Genomic DNA, 19632 nt, shown 5'->3' with positions numbered 1-19632 from the left:
TTTAGGTTGGGAAGAACCCTTAAGTTCATCAAACCTAAAAATTAACCTGACACTACCAAGTCCACCACTAAACCATGTCGCTAAGTGCCATGTCCTCCAAGCCCATGATGTTCGAGGAGTCTTGTATTTGCTTTACCTAGAGGTCATTTATCTAAAGCCAAAATAGTTTGCAGTGTCTGATGAGAATAGTCAGAGCATAACAAGGTGCTGAGCAACGGTTGCATCCGTCACTCTGGGAGCTCCACAGTGTCATCACTGCAGCTTTGGACATGCATGGCTTCTCAGGAATTCCCTGGTGTCTGACCACATAAGCATATGCTAATACTACAGTGGAGGAGATGCTGTGTGACTGACCAGCCAGTCTCGCTTGCCCTACAACTACATACCAAAGACCCATATAATTAAACCCTAACCAGCACCCACTTTAGAGAGGTAAGTGGACAGGCATAGGAGATATCACAGTGATGCTAAGGAGATACAGTGTTCTAACAGGGTAACTAGATATGAACTGGGCCCCAAAGCAGCCTGAAAAAACAGACCTCAGAAGCCCCTCACAGTCTGCTTAGAATCTGTCTTGGTCACAAGGGCCCTGACTGAATGGCTCAAGAAACACAGTATGTTCTGTATCGCTCTGTATTAGCGTATTATCTTCAATAATGCATTTTAATGTACTATGTGGGCAGCAATACTTTTAGACAAGGTTTTACAGATAAAATGCTTTGTTCTAGACTGTTCTGGTTCTGTTGGTTTTTTTTTAATGACTTTTAATTTTATTATTTAATGGTTGTGATTTCACCACTTTATTTTTACCAAACAGTTGCTAATTTTTTTTTAGAACACTTGGTATAGTTTATCATCGGAGGATGATATCTGTAACAGACCAACCCAAGCCTCTTCAAGACAGCTGTGGCAAACAGCCTTCTGATTCCATCATCACTTCCAACTGCTGCCTCTTCACCTTCTTCCTTAGGTGTTCATTGTGGTACGAACCAATACTGCCTGTGTTCCACTGAGCTGGCACTTTCCAGTCTGCAGGCCTCTTTGGATACCTATATGGGAAGAAAGCTTTCAGGTATTTCTCCTAAAAACAAGTGCTTTGATGACATTATCTTACAAGCCCCTTGCAAGTACCTGTTCGACCTGTTGGAGTGGGTCCAGAGGAAGGCCACAGAAATGATGAGAGGAATGGAGTACCCGCCCTGTGAAGATAGGCTGAGAGAACTGGTGTTGTTCAGTCTGGAGAAGAAAAGGCTTCAGGGAAACCTTATTGTGGCCTTTTGATACTTAAGGAGGGCTTATGAGAAAGATGGGGACAAACTTTTTTGGTAGGACCTGTTGCGATAAGACAAGAGGTACTGTTTTTAAACTAAAAGGGGTAGATTTAGACTAAATATGAGTAAGAGATCTTCGGCATAGGTGGTGCCATCAGAGAGGTGGTAGATGCCTCTTCCCTGGAAACATACAAGATCGGGCTGAACAGGGCTCTGAGCAACCTGATCTTTTTGAAACTGTCCCTGCTCATTGCAGGGGGTTGGACCAGATGGCCTTTAAAAGTCCCTTCCAGCCTAAACTATTTTATGATTCTAAGTAATCTGTCACTCATGAACACTCAGTGGATTTGTTTGCAAGAAAGGGAAGACTAATCTTCTATCATTACAGGTTAGTTCACACCTTTGGGTAATAAAAGCTGTGTGAGCAGGAAAAAGGATCAATAAAACCCTAATTCATTTTGCTCTCTAATTTCTGAGGACCATACACTTTCTCCTGTAAGACGCTTAATACTTATTTATGTCCTGGGAACTGAAGTCTGTTGATCTCATCCTGTGTAGCACCGATCTGGAAAGTGCTGATATGTTCAGTATGGCCAGTATTAGAAAGAAAGAAGTTTTGTGGCCACTCAACAGGACATATTTCAGATTCCTGACGGTAAGACTTAGTGTGAAAGAATTAACCTTTCCTTTGAGTATTTAGGCTTTGCTTTCTTCTTTTCTTTATATATCTGCCTCTATGATTTTGAACAGGCTGTTAAAGGCATTGCTATTTGCAGCCAAGGTATTTTACAGTTACATTAGCACGTTCCTCCTCTTTATCAACCTAAATCATCCATGAAGGAGGCTTTTAAACTGAAGTTGCTTGCATTGCATTCAGAAGGAATCAAGATGGGCTTGCCCTTATCTTGAGTTCCACTTCAGACTCCATCAGGTACTACTACTCCATCTTTGACAGCAGATGCCAGGATGGGTTGCAGATGGAGAAAGTGAAGGAGAGAGAGGAAAAAAGGCATCCAAACAGGCCCAAGGACACTCGCAGGCTTCAAGATGAATGCCTACAGTGCACACAGTTTTAGAAAGAGGACAGGTACCAATGTAATGTGTTCCCACTGAGTTAAAATATTGTTTACTATGTGATAGACTAGCTCAATTTTTTACATAGTATGCATAGCAGTCCAAGAGTGTTGAATAAACTGTGGAAGGCATACTGTGGATAGTGTACGAGACTGGAAAGGAGTTGAAACAGGGCACTTAGTGGGCTTTGTCTTATCTCAATTTAAGGTGTAAGTAACCCCAGAACATGCATGAAACCATCTGTGACATTGACACTCAGAAAAGGCACATCATTTAAGATGAAGAACTCCTGCAAGCCCTGTGGAAAGATAATTGATATCAATTCTGTTTTTTCTTATCCAGCTTGAAGGTGAACAAGCCCTCCCCCTCTTTAGACTAACTAGAAAAGTATTTTTTTTCATTCCTGAAATGTTTAAGATATCTGAGAACACTAATGTTATTGCGGTGTTTGATATTCAGATAGCTTTGATGTGCATGCGCAGCTTCTGAAAATGATGAGAAAATACAGAAAGTAATCAGAAAACACCATTTATACACCTGGCAGCCAATGGGAAGGGACACTGGAGAGCCTGTGGACATCTACGGGGATATTGAGGAAGACAAAGCTTTTTTTCAGCTACAGTGAAGGAAAAGATTAGGTGGGTGTGGATGGGAGAAAGTATGATTGTTTTCTCTGCATGACAGGAGGGGTTAGGGAAATTGTTTATTTCTTTGTACCAGTACAGGAAATGTCTTTGCTTATACATGTGTCTGTGCATGGGAAGAGGCAAAGAAGCAGATTTTTTTTTTTTTTTTTTTTTTTTTTTTTTTTAGGCATAGGAAAAGGGGAGATTCATTTTTTTTCTCTTCTGTGGAAGAGGATGAAGGGAGGTCTGTCTACACATCTACCAGCTGTTTCAAAAAGGAAAATCCGTGAGGTCTGTTATGGACTTCAAAAAAGGTTGAGCATAGGTAGGACAGTTAATTTCAGTGCTGTCCCAAGCAGAGCAAATGTTTAGTCATCTATTTTTGGCTGCAGTGACGTTCAAACTGACAAACCAGGAATTCAAAGCATTGTACTCCACTAAGCATGTCGCGCAGTTTGGAAAACAAGGCCACTACCGCCCCTCGCACTCTCCTTTCCCTCGTTCTAGGCTGATGCACTTACGCCTCCAGGGCAATCCCAAAAGCTTCTTTTACCTCACTACCATTTTTTTAAGTTTTCATCCCTCTACACATTTCAAGCTATTTAATCTTCCTCCTACGGGGCCACCTTTGTCCTTCCAGTCTGGCAGAGCGAACCCCGCTCTGCCAGATTCCCACACACGCCGACTTTCCCGCCAGCATCTCCCCCTTGCCCGTGGCACCCACGGGCCCTGTCGGGGCGGGGGCTGGCCAAGCGGCCTGTGCCTGCACCCGTGCCTGCCTCTGTCCCTGTCCCTGTCTCTGTCCCTGCCGGGCACAGACATGGCTGTGCCGCCGGGGTGACCAACGGCCGGGCGCGCGCCCGGGCCCAGCGCGGCGGCCGTTGTGCGGGCGCGGGGACGCGCGGCCGGCGCGGCCGTTGTGCGGGCGGGGGCACGTGCGGTGCCCGGGGGGAGCCGCGGGCCGCGCCGCCTCCGCGGCGGCGGAGCGGTAGGGAACGCGAGGGAGCGGCAGGGAGGGACGGAGGGAGGGGACGCGGGCGGCGGGGCGGGGACTGCCGCTGCTGTGCGCTGTTTGTCCCCGCTCCGCCGCGCGAGGAGGAGGGTTCCGTCCGGCCGCCTGCTGCTGCTCCCTCCTCCGTGCGAGGGGACCGGGGCGATCGGGGCGGGGGCGGGGGAGGTGATGAGCTTGGGCCGGGGGCTGCGGCGGCGGCCCGGCTGCTGCTGCTGCGGCTGCGGCTGCGGCTGCGGCGGGAGGCGACGGCGGGCCGTTGGAGGGTCTGTCCGGCGGGCCCGGAGCCAGGGGGATGCAGCGCAGGACGTGTCTGGGCCTGGGTGTAGCTGATCGGAGAAGAGAGGCAGACACTGCCCGGAGAGGCCGAGGAGCAGCGGAGGAGAGCCACCCTGACATGCCTTTTCCTCTCCCTCCTCTCCAGCGGCCATGTTAACCAGAAAACCCTCAGCTAGCGCCGCCGCTGGTGCTGCCTACCCAGCTGGTAAGGAGCGAGTGGGCCGCCGCGATAGCCACCGCTGGGCCGGGCTGCGGAGGCCCGGCGGAGGGGGGACGGAGGACGGGGGGCTCGGGCGCCCTGCGGCTGGCGCCGCAGCGGTGTCGTGTGTGCCGAACACTGATCCACCCACCGCCCCCGCGGCAGCCGAGCCCGGGGGGGGCCGTCGGGGGCTGCACGTTGGGCTCCGGCGAGCTGCTGTCGTGCGGGGTGGCGAGTTTGTCTCGGGGGAGCAAGAGAAAACACTTGGGGAAACGACCCAGGGAGATCTGGGGGTCGCCGCGAGTGCCGGAGCGGCCGCGTTTGACTAGGGGCAACGGTGTTCGCCTCTGCTTCGCGCTGCAGACTTGTGAACTCCCGGCGGGTCCCCGGCGGCGCCAGACGGGCCAGACGGCTCGGGGGGGACGGGCAGCCGTCCAGCCTCGAGGCGTGCGCGGAGCAGAGCCGGCTCGTTCTCCCGGTTAGGCGCCTGCCGGTGGCGGGTTAATCTCGGATGAAGGGTTTAGCCGGGCGAGCATGGCCCGCCTGCGCTATTAGCCGGATCGGTGCGTGTGTGCGCCGCGGCGGTGATTAGCTTTTAATGGCTTCTGCCCAAAGCAAGACGGGCGGCGGGGCCGGCCGAGCGCCGGGGCCGCCGCCGCCCCGACGAGGCCCGAGGGGCCGCCGCTGCCCTCCGCGCTCACCCCTCTGCTCTCCGCAGGCAGGGCAGGGGACAGCGGCCGCCCGCTGCAGTCTTCCCCAGGCACTGGAGCCGGGGTCTCCCGGGCAGGAGCTGGGACCGGCCCGCCATCGCCCCTCGCATTGCCGCCGCTCAGGGCCAGCAACGCCTCCCACACGGTGAGCCGGGGTACAGGGCGGGGGGTGGATGGGGTGCGGGGAACGGGCGTCTGACCCCGGGGTTTCGCCGCGCCGTCGCCGCTCGCCGGGTGTGCCCCGTGGAGGGACCGAGTGCTCACGGGCACCCAGAGGCTCATGGTGCTGAAGCAAAGCGCGTTTAATTTCTGCAGGCTCGGATGAAATGTGCATGTTTGCTGTGAGGCTGGGACCCTGTCATTGCACACACTGGTTTCTCTCGCCCCAGCTCCCCTCTCAGTCTGATTTTATGTCTCATTTTCAGTGACAAATTCGATCTTTCACACTCTCATAAACGAGCTATTCTGGTAAATGCATATTTTGAGATTACATTGTTTTGGCAATGAGGTTAGTCACTGTGATTAAAGGGTCGCATGAACTGTGGTGAAAAATGAAGACTGCTTTCTCCTTTATATGTCTGATTAGCTCAGGCCGATCAGTCTCTTCCCTAGAAATAGCTATCACTGTGCTCAGGGACAATGATTGGATGAATCTACCTTTATTGCTGCAGTAGTTTACCTATAAAGAAATAACTGCTGATGGCATGAAAAAGATGTTATTTTCTGGTTCTGTGATATCTCACATTGTCTCCCACTTCTAGTTAATCTACTAGGAATGAAACTTCCCAAGTATGACACTATATATGGATAAGATATCTCTGTCCTGAAGTCATGACAGAGTAGAGAGAGGGGTCTCTATGCTGTCATGTTAACACTAAATATCTGAAATTTTTATTGCATACATTTCCTTTTAGACTGTGAAACATTTCATACTGACCCTGAAAGGCATTGATGGCATACTTTTCATGGAATAAATGAGTTCTTCGTGGAAGCTCACATACTATCTTTGTAAACATATGGCAGAGCTTTAAATGGTAATGTGACTATGGGCTAGTGGAAGGTAAAGCTATGCGTTTAGATATTAGTGTTTCAGTGACTTTCCATGTAGCTTCTGGGGTAAAAGCATCTTATTCAAGTCCATTTATAGAAAGAATTGGCTTAAATTAAAAAAATCAGTATATGTTGGATATTCTCAAAAGGAATGATGAGTATTCTGCAAATTCAAGGTGGAGCTGCATGCTTGAAATCAACATCATTGTATATTTATGTAGCTAGGGCGTATGTCTGAATTGTTCATTACTATGAAAGGCCAATTTTTTCATATTCATATGCCAGTTAAGTGCTGCTTGATTTTAGAGTTGGGGCAACAGCTTATGGGTTTTTTAATAAAATTATAGAAGAGGGAATATAGTACAAACAACCTGGACCCCAGTCATGGAAGTGCATTTACAGTAGGGTCCACAAATATCAGGGGCCCACATGTAACAGAGCCCAGACTTAATTTAGAATTTGTGAAAGTGGTTTAGCTATTTATCTGTGACTACTTACTAATTTTGGAAGTATAGTATTTGGATATTTTTATACATAGATTTTTGTGTATGTGTATTATAGGGTGTCTCTGCATAAATAGATACATATGTAAAGATGAAGTCCTTATGAAAGCATTCAGGGGGTCTTCAAGTGTTATATTTCTGTCTCTCAAGTATTTTTATAAGTACATTATTTTGTATGGATGGATATGTTTATATATAGCATATGTATGTATGTGTATACACAGAGACTGTTCCAAACTCTGCATTGCCTTTGTAATACAGGGCCTACTCTACAGTATTTATTTAACCTTGGGTGCTATTATGGAAACACCTCAGACTGCCTTTCTGAATTTCATAGGTGGTTATTTTGTGGTTGGCTAACATAACTTTTTGCGGTAAGGATTCAAATATGACATCAGAATGCTGGATTTTGCCCTAAAAAAAAAGGGCAGTATCTGTTATGTGGTCTTACTGTAAACTTAGTCCTACTGACCCCAGCTGACACTGACAGATTGAAACCATTGGCTTTACATCCCACCACTTCATTCAGACCTAGTTGAAATGAAACATTTCAGTTTTCTTAAATGATTTTCCTTCTTTGTTTTCATTTGCTTATTGTCTTTTTATCTCCGTTGTATCTATGTGACTTCTCTAATAGCTAAAAATTGAGTATTTGTGTTCAAACTTCCAGAAGGTACATTGTGCTTAAATGGGTGAACTTGTTGATGTTTGGGTATAAGTGTGTGCATTGTGTGTATACTAATTGTGAAGAGAAACTGAGATTGAGCTTTGTTTAAGCTGAAAAGTTTTTCTTTTAATTCATACAGAGAAGAAATTTACTACCTATCATATTCCTTGCAGTAGAGAGTTGTGTTATCTAGCCTCTAGTGAAACTGTGATCTCCTAGTTTCAAGTGAAATGTCATTGTTTGGTAGATTGTAGTAGCATGAGTGGAAGGGGGGGAATATGCTGTTTTACACAGGCTTCATAAAACCGGACAGAGGTTTTGGCTGCAGTCTCTCTGAGCACAGCACCCTTTATTGCTAAGCAGGCAGTTGTGTGTTGTACCAGGGAAAGGTTTTGCTTATTTTTTTTTAAGGCTGGCTTCATCCTAGGCTTATTTGTGTCTACGTCCATCCCTGACTATCTTTTTTGCCTTATGGTTGAAAACGAGAACTTATTTCCAAGATGTCATCCTCTTCATTTTCCTCTCCAGAGTCATTGCTTTCTCTTTTGAGGGCTTAAGTTCTTGCCTTGATGATTGGAACCTTTTCCTGTTCATTCTCTCCTGTTTCACTATGGTGTTCTTACATCCACTTGACATGCAGCAGTAGAGATTATCTTGCTTGCCTGCTGCTCTGCTTGTGTAAATCCCCACCCGTCTGTGAGTCCCTCTTAAGACTTGTCTCTGTCTTCTGCCTACCTCCATCTCTGTTCTTTCTTACTTGGCATGTATCCCTGCATTCTGCACTCTAGCTGTTTCTCTTGCAGTAAAGCAGTATTAATGTTTTTATCCTCTTCTCTAGTACTGTAGCAACAACCCATTTACAGTGCATGATTCAGTTCCCTCCCTCTTCAAGCCTTTTCTAAGATTTCTGTATGACAAGCCTGTTTTCTTTTGCCACCACAGTTGAATGCTCTTTCATGTACTTTTGCATCAATCATTCAGTATTAATCTTAATGTTTTTAAATTTAATTTTTAAAAATTAATTTACATTATAGTGGAACAGATTCCTGAACGCTGTTAATAGGAGGATCTGGTAGGTCACATGCTGCAAATTTTTATTGTGGGCATCTGCTTTAATGGAGGTAAAACCAAAAAAAATACCTTCCTGTTGTGATGTTTTCATGTATTAAATTGCAACAAAAATGCTGTCACGTTAAGTGAAATAACTGTGCAGTCATGACCTGGATTTCACTATATCTAGTTTTCTTTGGATATTTCTCCTTCTATATAAAACTTGAATCTAGAGGGAAAATGAAGCTATCTTAACTTTTAAGGGTGAGGAGGGTGGGCAGGGAGTCTCTGAAATTTGGGCTCTAACAATTGGTAACTGTGCTTGCAGGGACTGCAGTACATCTAGGCACATCTCTCATATTTGTATACTTCAGCTTATTTGCATTGTCTGTCCTTTTGAGTTTCATCATGTGTAATAAGTGCAGGGTGTCCCGGAAATGTTCAAACTCACTGTACCCTTGGAGTCCTAACAGGATGAAAAAAAATTAAGAGTTGGTATCATTCTTGAGCCGTAGTTCTGTCTGTGAACATACGTGCTGTCTAAAGTTTACTTTTCAAAAAAATGAGCTTATATCAACCAGATACAACAACAGCAAAAAATCCAAATGGTCTGTTTTTTCTACAGCTCTTGTTGAGCCACAAGCTCAACAGGGGCTTAATCTTTTTTGGTGTATAAGATTCATACTCCTAATAAAACCATTATGATAATCCAGCATTATTATGGTACTAATTAGCAAGTATTTTTAGTTCTGAACAGAGGAATGCTGCTGAATTAGTTTATCAAGAAAAAAGAAGGCCTTTTGTACATTTCAGGCTGTAATCAACAAAATAGGCAGTGAAGCATGCTACACCTGATACCATATGCCTCTAGTGTGTGTTAGACACAGTAGGGCTGAAACTGGCACACCCAGAAATGCTGTAAAGAGAGGGGTATAGAGTGTAACAATTATTCTTTAATTAAGTTACTACTTTAGAACACTCATTCTCTCTTGTCCTCATCTATGCAAAATAATAGCAGATAATGACATCTTATTCCTGTGCAGTATTTCAATAGGCCATCATGATTGCTTTATTATTAAGATTTATTTTATTTTAGATTCTGATTGACAGCAAAATCTTTTTTTCTGTGGTTTTGCTCAAAATAAAAAGATAATATATAGCTGAATCATGGTCCTACCTTGGATGGTTTTATAGGGTGCTAATAATCACAGCAAGTGGCTGTTACAAAGCTGGAATGTGATACAATTATATAATATCTTGATACTTTTAAAATTGAGAAGAGGTATATGCTCCAGTGGTGTTCAATCCTATAGTTAGAGTCTTGTAGAAGGTCTTGAAACAGACCAAAGCATTGGCTGAGTGTTACTGCAAAAGAATTGTCAATGGGTTTGCCTTCTTGTTAGCAAAGTGGACTCATCTTTATGTACTTCTGTGTTGTTACAGGTCTGTAGTCTAAGTATAGTAAGTTACTGTTCTGTCTCTAAACCCATTTGTGCAGACAAAACAAAAAAAACAAACCCCAAGTACTCCCACCCTCCAAATAAAAGTTTTAGGGTTTATTTATTGATTTATTGATTATAGTTTAGGGTGTATTTTTGCTTTGTTTTGTTTTGTTTTGCTTGATGTATCTATTTCAAAGATTAAGTGAATGTTTTCGGCATAGTCATCAACTTCCATAAACTGAACAAACCAAAGTTAAAGTAAAATCGTAACATCAGTGTTGAAATTATGAAAAACTATTAAGAGGGAAAAAAACCATTCCGTTGTAACACTTGCTGTTATGTAATTGATGTTACCAGAAGATTCAGGAAGATGAGTTCTTTGAGTTCAAACTTACCTGTTATTTCAATATGTTTTATAGACAAATGTGTACATTAGTTTTTGAAGATGTGTGCTACAAAAATGTGTAAATCTTAGAAGGTGTGGATGGGTTTGAGCACAGGCAATACAGTATATAATAAAGAAGCTTCATAAGTGCTCACAGGTGGTCAGCTGCGTAGGTTGTTGGTTCTGCAGAAGCAAAATGGAAACGTGTTGTAGACCTCTCAGCCTTATGGTTTTAGTTGAAAAGCTTCTGTGTATCGAGAACAGTTTGGTACTGGACTAAGACTATAATCCTTTGTAGCTTCCCAAACCCATTAGTTGTGGTTCAGGAACTTACAGTGTCACTGATGAAGCCTATGGACCTTGTAAGTAGTGCAAGCCTGAACTTGACAGCAATCTCAGACACTCAGTAGCCAGAAGTAGATAGGCAGAGCAAAGGGGTGGTGCAAGTCCAACCCTCATCCAGCTGGGAAATAGAAGATGTGGTGATTCTTGTGCAGGCAGTACTCTGAGATGAGGAAAGTCCATTTTTCATGTTGACTTTGTGGTTGTGATATGTCTCATAGCTCTGAAACTCCTGTTGGGCTTTTTGAAAGAAGACTGAGCTCTCTTCTTCCCCACAGCTTTTGGAATAGAGTCTGTGCTAATGTGGTGTCTTTTCTTCCATTAAGAAAACCAGTGCTACTGTCTGCATCTGCATTTGCATTCCCAAGTAGCAGCTGACTGAAACTGGCAAAACCAGTCACTTTGGATTTGGGTTGAAGTTGGGATAACGCTGGTGATTTCATTCTGCTGCTTAAAGAAGAAGAGCCAACCTGTCAGCAACAAAAGAAACCATGAGACTGCCTGAAGGTGCAGGAAGCAGAGCTACATGGTTTACACTTTAGAACGTGTTTGCAAACACACTTTTAGAAAAAAGAACTCTTTAGTCCCTTTTGAGAGGGAATAAATATTTGGGCTTTTCCCAAGCCTTGAAGAAGTTCTCAATGCATATATTGACATAAACAGTGCTTAGGAAGGGTACAGGAAAGTTAACTCTGAAAACATGTGACTTGAGAGAAAAAAAAATTAATTCAAGGTGTGAGCTGTGGCAGTGAGTACTTGGATTAAGAAATTCTTAAAGATGGTTTTCTCTGCTATACTCTTTCTACTCATTGTCTACATTAGTGTTGTCTACTCCCAGTTTGTGAAGATATGTTCTGCTTTGTTGTTCAACTAGTGCTGCAGAAGAAATGCTTGTACCTGCAATTTCCTAGCTTGAGTCCTTATATGGTTACTCTGCTGCTTCGTTGTGCCTTTCTTACACAGTTCTGCAATGCTGCATGTGCTGAACCTCTGACATCTTACTAAACTAGATCTGTTTCTGAGATGGATGATTTAGCAGCTCTTGCGGCTGATTTTTTTTTCTTTGCAGTAACTGCTGTTCATATAGAGGATCAGGGCAACCTTCAGGAAACTGCTACTACAGTGCACCTCAAACTTGACCTGAAGGAATTGCCTGTAGGCTTGATAAGCTGATTAAGTCTTCCTGATGATTTAATTTCTGGTGCTTTTGAGACATCAGACTAGGAAAGGAATTCTTGTTGATTTCCTGTATGTCTTCACTCTGCTTAAATGTTACAAACATCTTTGCTCTGAATTATGATTGTGTGGTAATACTTTCTGTGAGATTGATCAAATTCGATAGTGTGAGCCTAAATTTCTCTGCAAACAAACATACACAGTCAAACTGCAATGGTGAACTAAAATGAACCAGTTATTCAACGTGAGTCAAAATGGAATCAGAAGAGCAGTGAACAAGACAGAAGCAATCTCTGAGAACACGTGCTCTTCTATTATGTGTTTCAGAGCTGCAGATTTCAAAATATTGTCCAAAGGTGAAGCTGGTGTCCAGCTGGCAAGTCTTTGGGAACAAGTTACTGAATTTGCAAAAACAGACTTCTGCTATATCAAACTGATGCCTTAACAGAAGCACAAAGTATGCTCGAGTCTGCGTTGCGTGGCTGCGTTTTCTCATTAGGAAGCACTTCTGTTGCAGCACAGATTTCATTGCCTTATATTACAGCACACAGCTGTCATTTTCTGATTTCATTTCAGCAATCTTAAGTGAACGGGGAATGTGTTATCCTTAGATGCCTACTAAAAATAAGGTTCGAATGAAAAGTGCTCTCAGTCCTGGCTTGATATCTGTCTGACATATCAGTGAACTTTTCACTGGTAATTTGGCATAAATATTAAGACCAGTGAATCAGCTTGAGAGACAGCAGAGGAATTCTTCCCACATTTGTATAAGACCAGACATAAGACAAATTAATTTTCCTCTACTTTAAAGCAAATGAGGAATTCTAAGGACAGCTATTTTAATAGCACCTATATGCTTGTAAATTTCTTGTTTCTCCTTAAAAATAACAGGTTTAGTGCATTAGTTGTTTGTTTGCTGGAAAATGCTCAGTGCAGCTATTTAGTCTCTTGAGAACACTGTCAAGAACAAATGTAATTTCTAAAATCAACTATTGCTTTTTTTCCATTCCTTTAAAATAAAGTTACTTGTATGTTCCTCAAGGCAAAGATTTTCTTTCTACTCAAGTGTGCATCAGGCCTCAAATCTCATCTTAGTTAAAAGTTATTGTAAGACTGGTGTGGGAAAGTGCTAAAAGCTATGCTTATTCTTCATTGATAGGAATGTTTTGCTGAATTGTGACTGTCTCAATTGCAAGCAGTAAATGACATCTCTTGAACTTCAGAAATGTTCTTTTTCTCTTTTTGCATGTCACAGCACATTCCTTATTGCTAAAAAATATATCTGGAACTTTTGATATATAGCAAATTTAGGGACAAGTTAAAATCTTGATTTCTGAAAACAGGTGACTGGGAGATCCTTAGCCATGTAAGTTCTAGCAGGCATTATATATTTATCTCCAGGGTAAAACTGATACTGTTTTCTACGAAGTCTGATGTCCCTCAAGCATGCATCTTGATGTTATAGGACTGCTGCCTTGAAAATTCCTTGGAGAAATTGTTAGCTTATAACAGGAGTGCATTTGTGATTGCCTTGTTGGAAACATTTTGGAGAGTCATGAAAATAGCATTTGAGAAACAAGGATCAGGAAATTTAATAGCATCCAGCAGTATCACAGTATATGTGCTGTATTTCTTAGATTGTCTGCAAACAACTGACTTCTAAGAAAATACTTCATTTTGAGGTTACTTAGGCAGAATGGTGAGTTGCAGAATGAATGTTGAAGCATAGAGTTCATGTCTTTCTTGTTAACTGGGTATGTATTTATTTTTGATTCTAGGTTGGAGGCAGTAAGCACACAATGAATGAGCACCTCCATGTTGGTAGCCATGGACAAATCCAGGTTCAGCAGCTCTTTGAAGATAATAGTAACAAGAGGACGGTTCTGACAACACAGCCAAATGGACTTACAACACTAGGCAAATCTGGATTGCCAGTGGTTCAGGACAGACAGTCAGAGAGTACTCACAGACGACAAGGAAGCTCCAGCTCTTTAAAATCTACAGATGGAACAGGCAAGGTGAAAGCCTCTGTTATCACACCAGAGCAGGCCATGAAGCAATACATGCAAAAATTAACAGCTTTTGAGCATCATGAGATTTTTAGCTACCCTGAAATATACTTCTTGGGTCCAAATGCAAAGAAACGGCAAGGTGTGATTGGTGGTTCAAACAATTGCGGCTACGATGATGACCAAGGGTCTTACATACAAGTACCCCATGATCATATTGCATACAGGTATGAAGTCCTGAAAGTTATAGGGAAAGGAAGCTTTGGGCAGGTGGTGAAGGCCTACGATCACAAGATGCATCAGCATGTGGCACTAAAAATGGTGAGAAATGAAAAACGTTTCCACCGCCAAGCTGCAGAAGAAATTAAGATCCTGGAACATCTCCGGAAACAAGATAAGGATAACAACATGAATGTTATTCACATGTTGGAAAACTTCACATTCCGCAGCCATATCTGCATGACATTTGAGTTGCTGAGCATGAACCTTTATGAATTAATAAAGAAAAACAAGTTTCAGGGCTTTAGCCTGCCTTTGGTTCGCAAGTTTGCCCACTCAATTTTACAGTGCTTGGATGCTTTGCACAAAAACAGAATCATTCACTGTGACCTTAAACCTGAGAACATTCTGTTGAAGCAACAAGGTAGAAGTGGTATTAAAGTGATTGATTTTGGCTCAAGTTGTTACGACCATCAGCGTGTCTACACTTACATTCAGTCACGGTTTTATCGTGCACCTGAAGTCATCCTTGGTGCTCGTTACGGGATGCCCATAGATATGTGGAGCTTGGGCTGTATCCTAGCAGAGCTTCTGACTGGTTATCCACTTTTACCTGGAGAAGATGAAGGAGACCAGCTGGCTTGTATGATTGAACTATTGGGCATGCCTTCTCCAAAACTCTTAGATGCATCCAAGCGAGCCAAAAACTTTGTGAGTTCTAAGGGTTATCCCCGCTATTGCAACATCACAACCTTGTCTGATGGCTCTGTAATACTTAATGGTGGACGCTCTCGGAGGGGAAAACTGCGTGGCCCACCAGAGAGCAGAGAATGGGGTAACGCATTAAAGGGATGTGATGATCCCCTCTTCCTTGACTTCTTAAAACAGTGTTTAGAATGGGATCCTGCTATCCGTATGACACCCAGCCAGGCTTTGCGGCATCCCTGGCTAAGGAGACGGTTGCCAAAACCTCCAGCTGGGGAAAAGGCCTCAGCAAAGAGAATTACAGAGAGCACTGGTGCTATAACATCAATTTCCAAGTTACCTCCGACTTCAAGCTCAGCTTCAAAACTGAGGACTAATTTGGCACAGATGACAGATGCCAATGGGAATATTCAGCAAAGAACAGTGTTGCCAAAACTCGTTAGCTGAGTTTGAAAACCCAATGCTGTTAATATGAGAAATACAATGTGGCTGAGCCTTATTTGTATGAAAAATTAGCTCAGATATACATTTTTATTTGCTCAATAAATCTATTCATTTGTATCTTTCAGCACTCATTTTAAATGTAAGAAATGTTGATTTGTTTTTATAAAAACACGGGGACAATGCTTTAAGTTTTTATACTTATTTTTTAAAATGTTTGTCTTCTACAGTACAATTAGCCTTACTGTAACTAGTGTGACACAGTAATAAACATCAGTGGCAGGCCACTGGTTACAACATGACTGTCATGCATTGCAGCGTGGTATCAAAGGTATTAACCTTTCTCTTCCATGACTCATACTAGTTTTCACCTGGGGTAAATTTGGAAGACCAGTTTTTGGATTTTATGGGTTTGGTCTTGATTCTGTGAACACTTACACCTGTGACTGGCCAGGCTCCAGGGAGAACACTCAGAGAATACAGTTAAGCACTTGTAAACTTGTCATTTGAAGTGGAGCATGTTGCATTGCCATTTTCTGTGTGGTAGCCCAGAGAAAGTAGTGGGATCACTAATGATATGATCACCTCCTATGGAATGCTTTCTCTATTCAAAAGTAATGAGCTTTGATTAAAACAAACATTTAAATATATTGCAAAAAATAAGAATGCCAGGGCTAAAATGACTGTCTTAATTTACATGCCATGTGGTACAGTGAGAGGAATGGGCAATCTTGGAAAGCATGAAGATGGCAGTGTGTCTGTTCCTCTGAATTTGAAAGTGACAGATAAGTTGGTAAAGCAAAATGTTCTGGACTTCATTTCAGGTCTATAATGTTGAGCATTCACACTGAGGTCCTCATTTTTTTTTTTTCTTTCTTCTCTTTTTTTTCTAATGTGCAGCTTGGTCTCCCAGAATCACATAGACAGAAATACTCGTTCTGTCAGTTTTATACTGTAACTTCCAGACTGTTATACTACATGTATTTCAAGATTGCTTTTGCTTCTTCTGATGGTGTTCGTGTGACTGTGAATTCTCTGGTACATTTACACTTCAGATCAAATCTACATGTAGGGACAAACACAATGTTACAACATTGCTTCCTGTAGAGGAGTACTTCACCTTAGACGGCTTAACGGTAGTGGGAAACATCCTCAGTGGTAGCTTTTCAGTTAAAAGACACCATCCTAGCTAATTTCTAATAAGGGACAATTATCAAAGGAAAGTTAAATGCTTGGAATTTGATTTAATCTTTGGCATCTGTAGCTGAAAATTAACTTTGAAAGAACAGAGATGTGCAGATTTGTTTGTGTGTGTGTGTACTAATGCTTGGTTTTTCTTTCTTTTAACTGCATTCATGGAAGAAAGATGGTCTTTACTGAGGAATAGTACCTAGACCTAGGAAAGAAGTATTCACATGTTGTAGCATGTTTTCAACAGGAACAGTTTGAAATCTGAGATCAATGTTTTTATACGTACAATGGCTGTGAACTACATTGGATGTATAAAACGTATGAAAAGGGAATTTTAAACAAAGTAGAACATAATCTAGAAGGGTTTATGGATGTTAAAACAGGATATACTAGAATGGATTGCATTAAGTGTCAGTAACTTTGCTTATAAACAACATCTATATACACATATTTTACTGAGTTACTTGTACAAATTATGAAAAATACTTAAAGCATGGTCCCCTGAGAGGCCAAGAAAGTTTCCGGTTAAGTTCTCCTTCATGTTCATTAATTTACCACTTACAGCTTAATTTTTGTTTGTTTGTTGATTTGTTTTATTTGTAATTTAATGTAAGACTGGGGGAGGGATATAAGGACAAAATGACAGAATTCTCAGGAAACATATCGCTGACCTTCTTGCCAAAAAGTCAACACCTAAAGAAGCTCCAAAAATAATTTCTGAGTAGAGGATGGTATTTGTTGATTGATAACTGTAAAAATTAGACTGTCAATCAACCATTTTTCTTACTTTTTTAAATAGAAAGATAATTTCCTGCCTCTAGTCAAATTAAATTATTTAGTGTTAAATGTTCACAACTTTATACAATGTGTGTAAGTGCAATATGTAAACATGTATGAAATCATGTTAAAAATGAAATATAATAATACAGCTAAGAGAAGTGGATTTTAGCATATGAATACCCAGTAAATTATGGTCAGTAAATTCTGAGTCTGGAAAAGAGATATATTAATTCTTATGTAAAATTAACTGACTCTCTTGACTGTGGGAATACAATATTGTGTATTTTTCTACAGTAACAGGGAATCTTTACTTTCTCCACCACCTACTTGGCTTTACCACTCCTTTCTACCTTAACTCTTCCTGCAAAAGTTAGGAAATAGGGATACTGATGTGGAGTGAAAGAAGAATCACCTTCCTTAATATATTTTAAAGGAGATATTGATACATGGTCCTGCCTTTCATGTCAACTTAAGGTAAAAATATAATATTCATGGATCATTAATGGGCTACAACCACTAAATTTTCATGTAACCTGTTCTTAATGCCAATAATGCATTTATGATCCACCTTGGTCATAAATGCTACCGGAAACTTAAAGGCCAAAATATAGTATGCAGAGCTATTTTTTTAACCCAGATACAGTGGAACTTCCTCTATGCTAAAGGAGCAGCTACATCATGGTTTTTATGTGATGGAGCTGCTTTTTATTGTAGCTTACTTATACCCCTAAAAACAGAGGGGGGAGGACATTGCCTCTTGCTTTGATGTGATTTTATTCTAAGGGCTCTGATAATTAGGCTGATAGAAGTTGGCTTGGAAACAGTGCTTAGTCTCACATGTTACCATTGTCTGGGGATGTCTGAGCTATTTTCGGATTTAGTAATAGCACAGTGTTGTCTTTGGTTGCAGTCTCACTTGGCTCAGTTTCTTGCACCACTGGTTCATTACCACTTAAGTGTGTTGGAACAAGAGAGTGATGCAAGATATGTAGATTAAGGATAGAGGATGGATTGTGCCCTTGGTGTTAACAATGTGCCTTTTGTTACAAATGCCGTGTTGTAGGGCATGCGTCTTGGCCTCTTTAACCCTTGGAATACTGGTTAGTAGAGATGAAAACTATTTTTAAGTGCTATACCTGTCTTAAAACATCCTGTAGATGATCCAGGCCTTAATAGAAACAATAAGGCAATCACACTGCTAGGGTGGAGAGGAAACTGTTCTTGTAGTATGTCTCATTAAGGGGTTAAAGATGGCCCTTGCTCATTGGTTGTATTTTAACATCAAATTAATTTTTTTGAAATAAGTTTTTGTTATAGTGACACTAGACAGAAGTCAACTGTATTTGTAAAAATTTACCTCAAACTCTTTAGTTTTATAGTGTGATTTAATCCCAGGGCATTTGGTATGAACCAAAGTGCATTCCTTTTATATGTGCCTGGCTCTTATAAAGGCGGCCAGGGATTTTTACAATTTGGGTGCAAGGCACTTAAGCCACTTTTAACTTGGTGGGTGGTTTGGAGTTATAAATGACTTCATGGGAACGTTGAAAACACTTAAGACATAAGTAGCATCGGGCAATATTAGAATCTTTAGGAAAGGGTGTGCATTATTTAATGCTCTCCATTTGTTAGTATTTTTTTCTCATCAGTAATATTTGGGATAAGTACAAAAAGAACTCTTTTTCCAGTCAGCAAAGATTAGAATATTGCCCAGTATAATGCTAGTGTAGCATTTAAATAAAATAACATTTGTGAATTATTGTTTCTAGGGGCTTGTACATCTCTGCTACAAATTGTAATTACTCAGTTCAACTGCTACAACTACGTCTAAGCTTGGGTTTTTATTGGGCAACGACTTAGACACGTGACTGTAATATGCTGCAACTGTGTGTACTGAAAACATGTGAAAAATGATTGAATGTGGACTGTGTATATATTTATGTATAATTTTCTGTGAGATGCTGCTGTTGCCACTTAACATTAAAGATGTTGTAGTGGGTTTTAATCCTAGTGGCCAGTTTTATGATACTGTATGTATTGTACAGCTGATGACAGGAGTTGAGACTGTTCTAGTGAATATTTGTTACATTTTACTGTTGTGGCCAGAGATCATTTCAGAATAAAATTTTATGTCCTACTTTACTTCTCTCCACTGTACTTTCAGTTTTTTTCTGGTCATAAAGAGAGCCCTTGGAGTGCTGACATTTCTTAAATGTGGAAAGGCCTTCTCCTAGCCCGCTGCAGTCAGTGGCAGCAGTGCCTTTTCCCCCCAGTGTGCTTACTTGTATCTGTATATAGTAATTACCAGTTGCTGGAGGGTGACTTTTCTGGTGCTTTATGTGTCTTGACAGCCTTGAATATTGCCCAGAGGTTGCTTTTGCCCTGAGGTTTCTAAAGTTCTTCTCAGGGCTTAGTAATATAATTTGTATTTTTATTTTCCCTGTGCTCGAGAGCAAACATCTTTGGCAGGAATTTTGCAGGCATGGGTGTTCTAATTCTTTTTA

At 41.8% G+C, this 19632-nt stretch overlaps 1 protein-coding gene across 4 annotated transcripts; it reads left to right on the top strand.

Annotated features, from left to right (window-relative positions):
• The first annotated feature begins 3918 nt into the window (after positions 1 to 3918).
• Positions 3919 to 19270, top strand: DYRK2 (dual specificity tyrosine phosphorylation regulated kinase 2). Of its 4 annotated transcripts, XM_027655584.1 has the most exons (4): positions 3919 to 3959; positions 4405 to 4464; positions 5177 to 5313; positions 13562 to 19270. In XM_027655584.1, exons 2-4 carry the CDS (start codon positions 4410 to 4412, stop codon positions 15161 to 15163), a joined length of 1794 nt encoding a protein of 597 aa, XP_027511385.1. In that variant the 5' UTR covers positions 3919 to 3959; positions 4405 to 4409; the 3' UTR covers positions 15164 to 19270. The 4 variants fall into 4 exon arrangements, with proteins under 4 accessions (XP_027511385.1, XP_027511408.1, XP_027511400.1 ...); XM_027655607.1 differs by lacking the exons at positions 4405 to 4464; positions 5177 to 5313 and having other exon boundaries at positions 3921 to 3959; XM_027655599.1 differs by lacking the exons at positions 3919 to 3959; positions 5177 to 5313 and having other exon boundaries at positions 4169 to 4464.
• The last annotated feature ends 362 nt before the right edge of the window (positions 19271 to 19632 follow it).

Source organism: Corapipo altera, unplaced genomic scaffold, assembly GCF_003945725.1.
Source record: "Corapipo altera isolate COAL_440 unplaced genomic scaffold, ASM394572v1 1, whole genome shotgun sequence".
Taxonomy (NCBI): Eukaryota; Metazoa; Chordata; class Aves; order Passeriformes; family Pipridae; genus Corapipo; species Corapipo altera.
The sequence above is the reverse complement of the archived record's forward strand: the minus strand, read 5'-3'. Positions and strand labels throughout refer to the sequence as shown.

Excerpts from the sequence above, each read along its gene's own strand:
- DYRK2 (XM_027655584.1), top strand. The coding sequence starts at position 4,410 with ATGTTAACCAGAAAACCCTCAGCTAGCGCCGCCGCTGGTGCTGCCTAC. Across the intron at positions 4,465-5,176 it reads TGGTGCTGCCTACCCAGCTG|GCAGGGCAGGGGACAGCGGC; the intron begins GTAAGGAGCGAG and ends TGCTCTCCGCAG. Across the intron at positions 5,314-13,561 it reads CCAGCAACGCCTCCCACACG|GTTGGAGGCAGTAAGCACAC; the intron begins GTGAGCCGGGGT and ends TTTTGATTCTAG.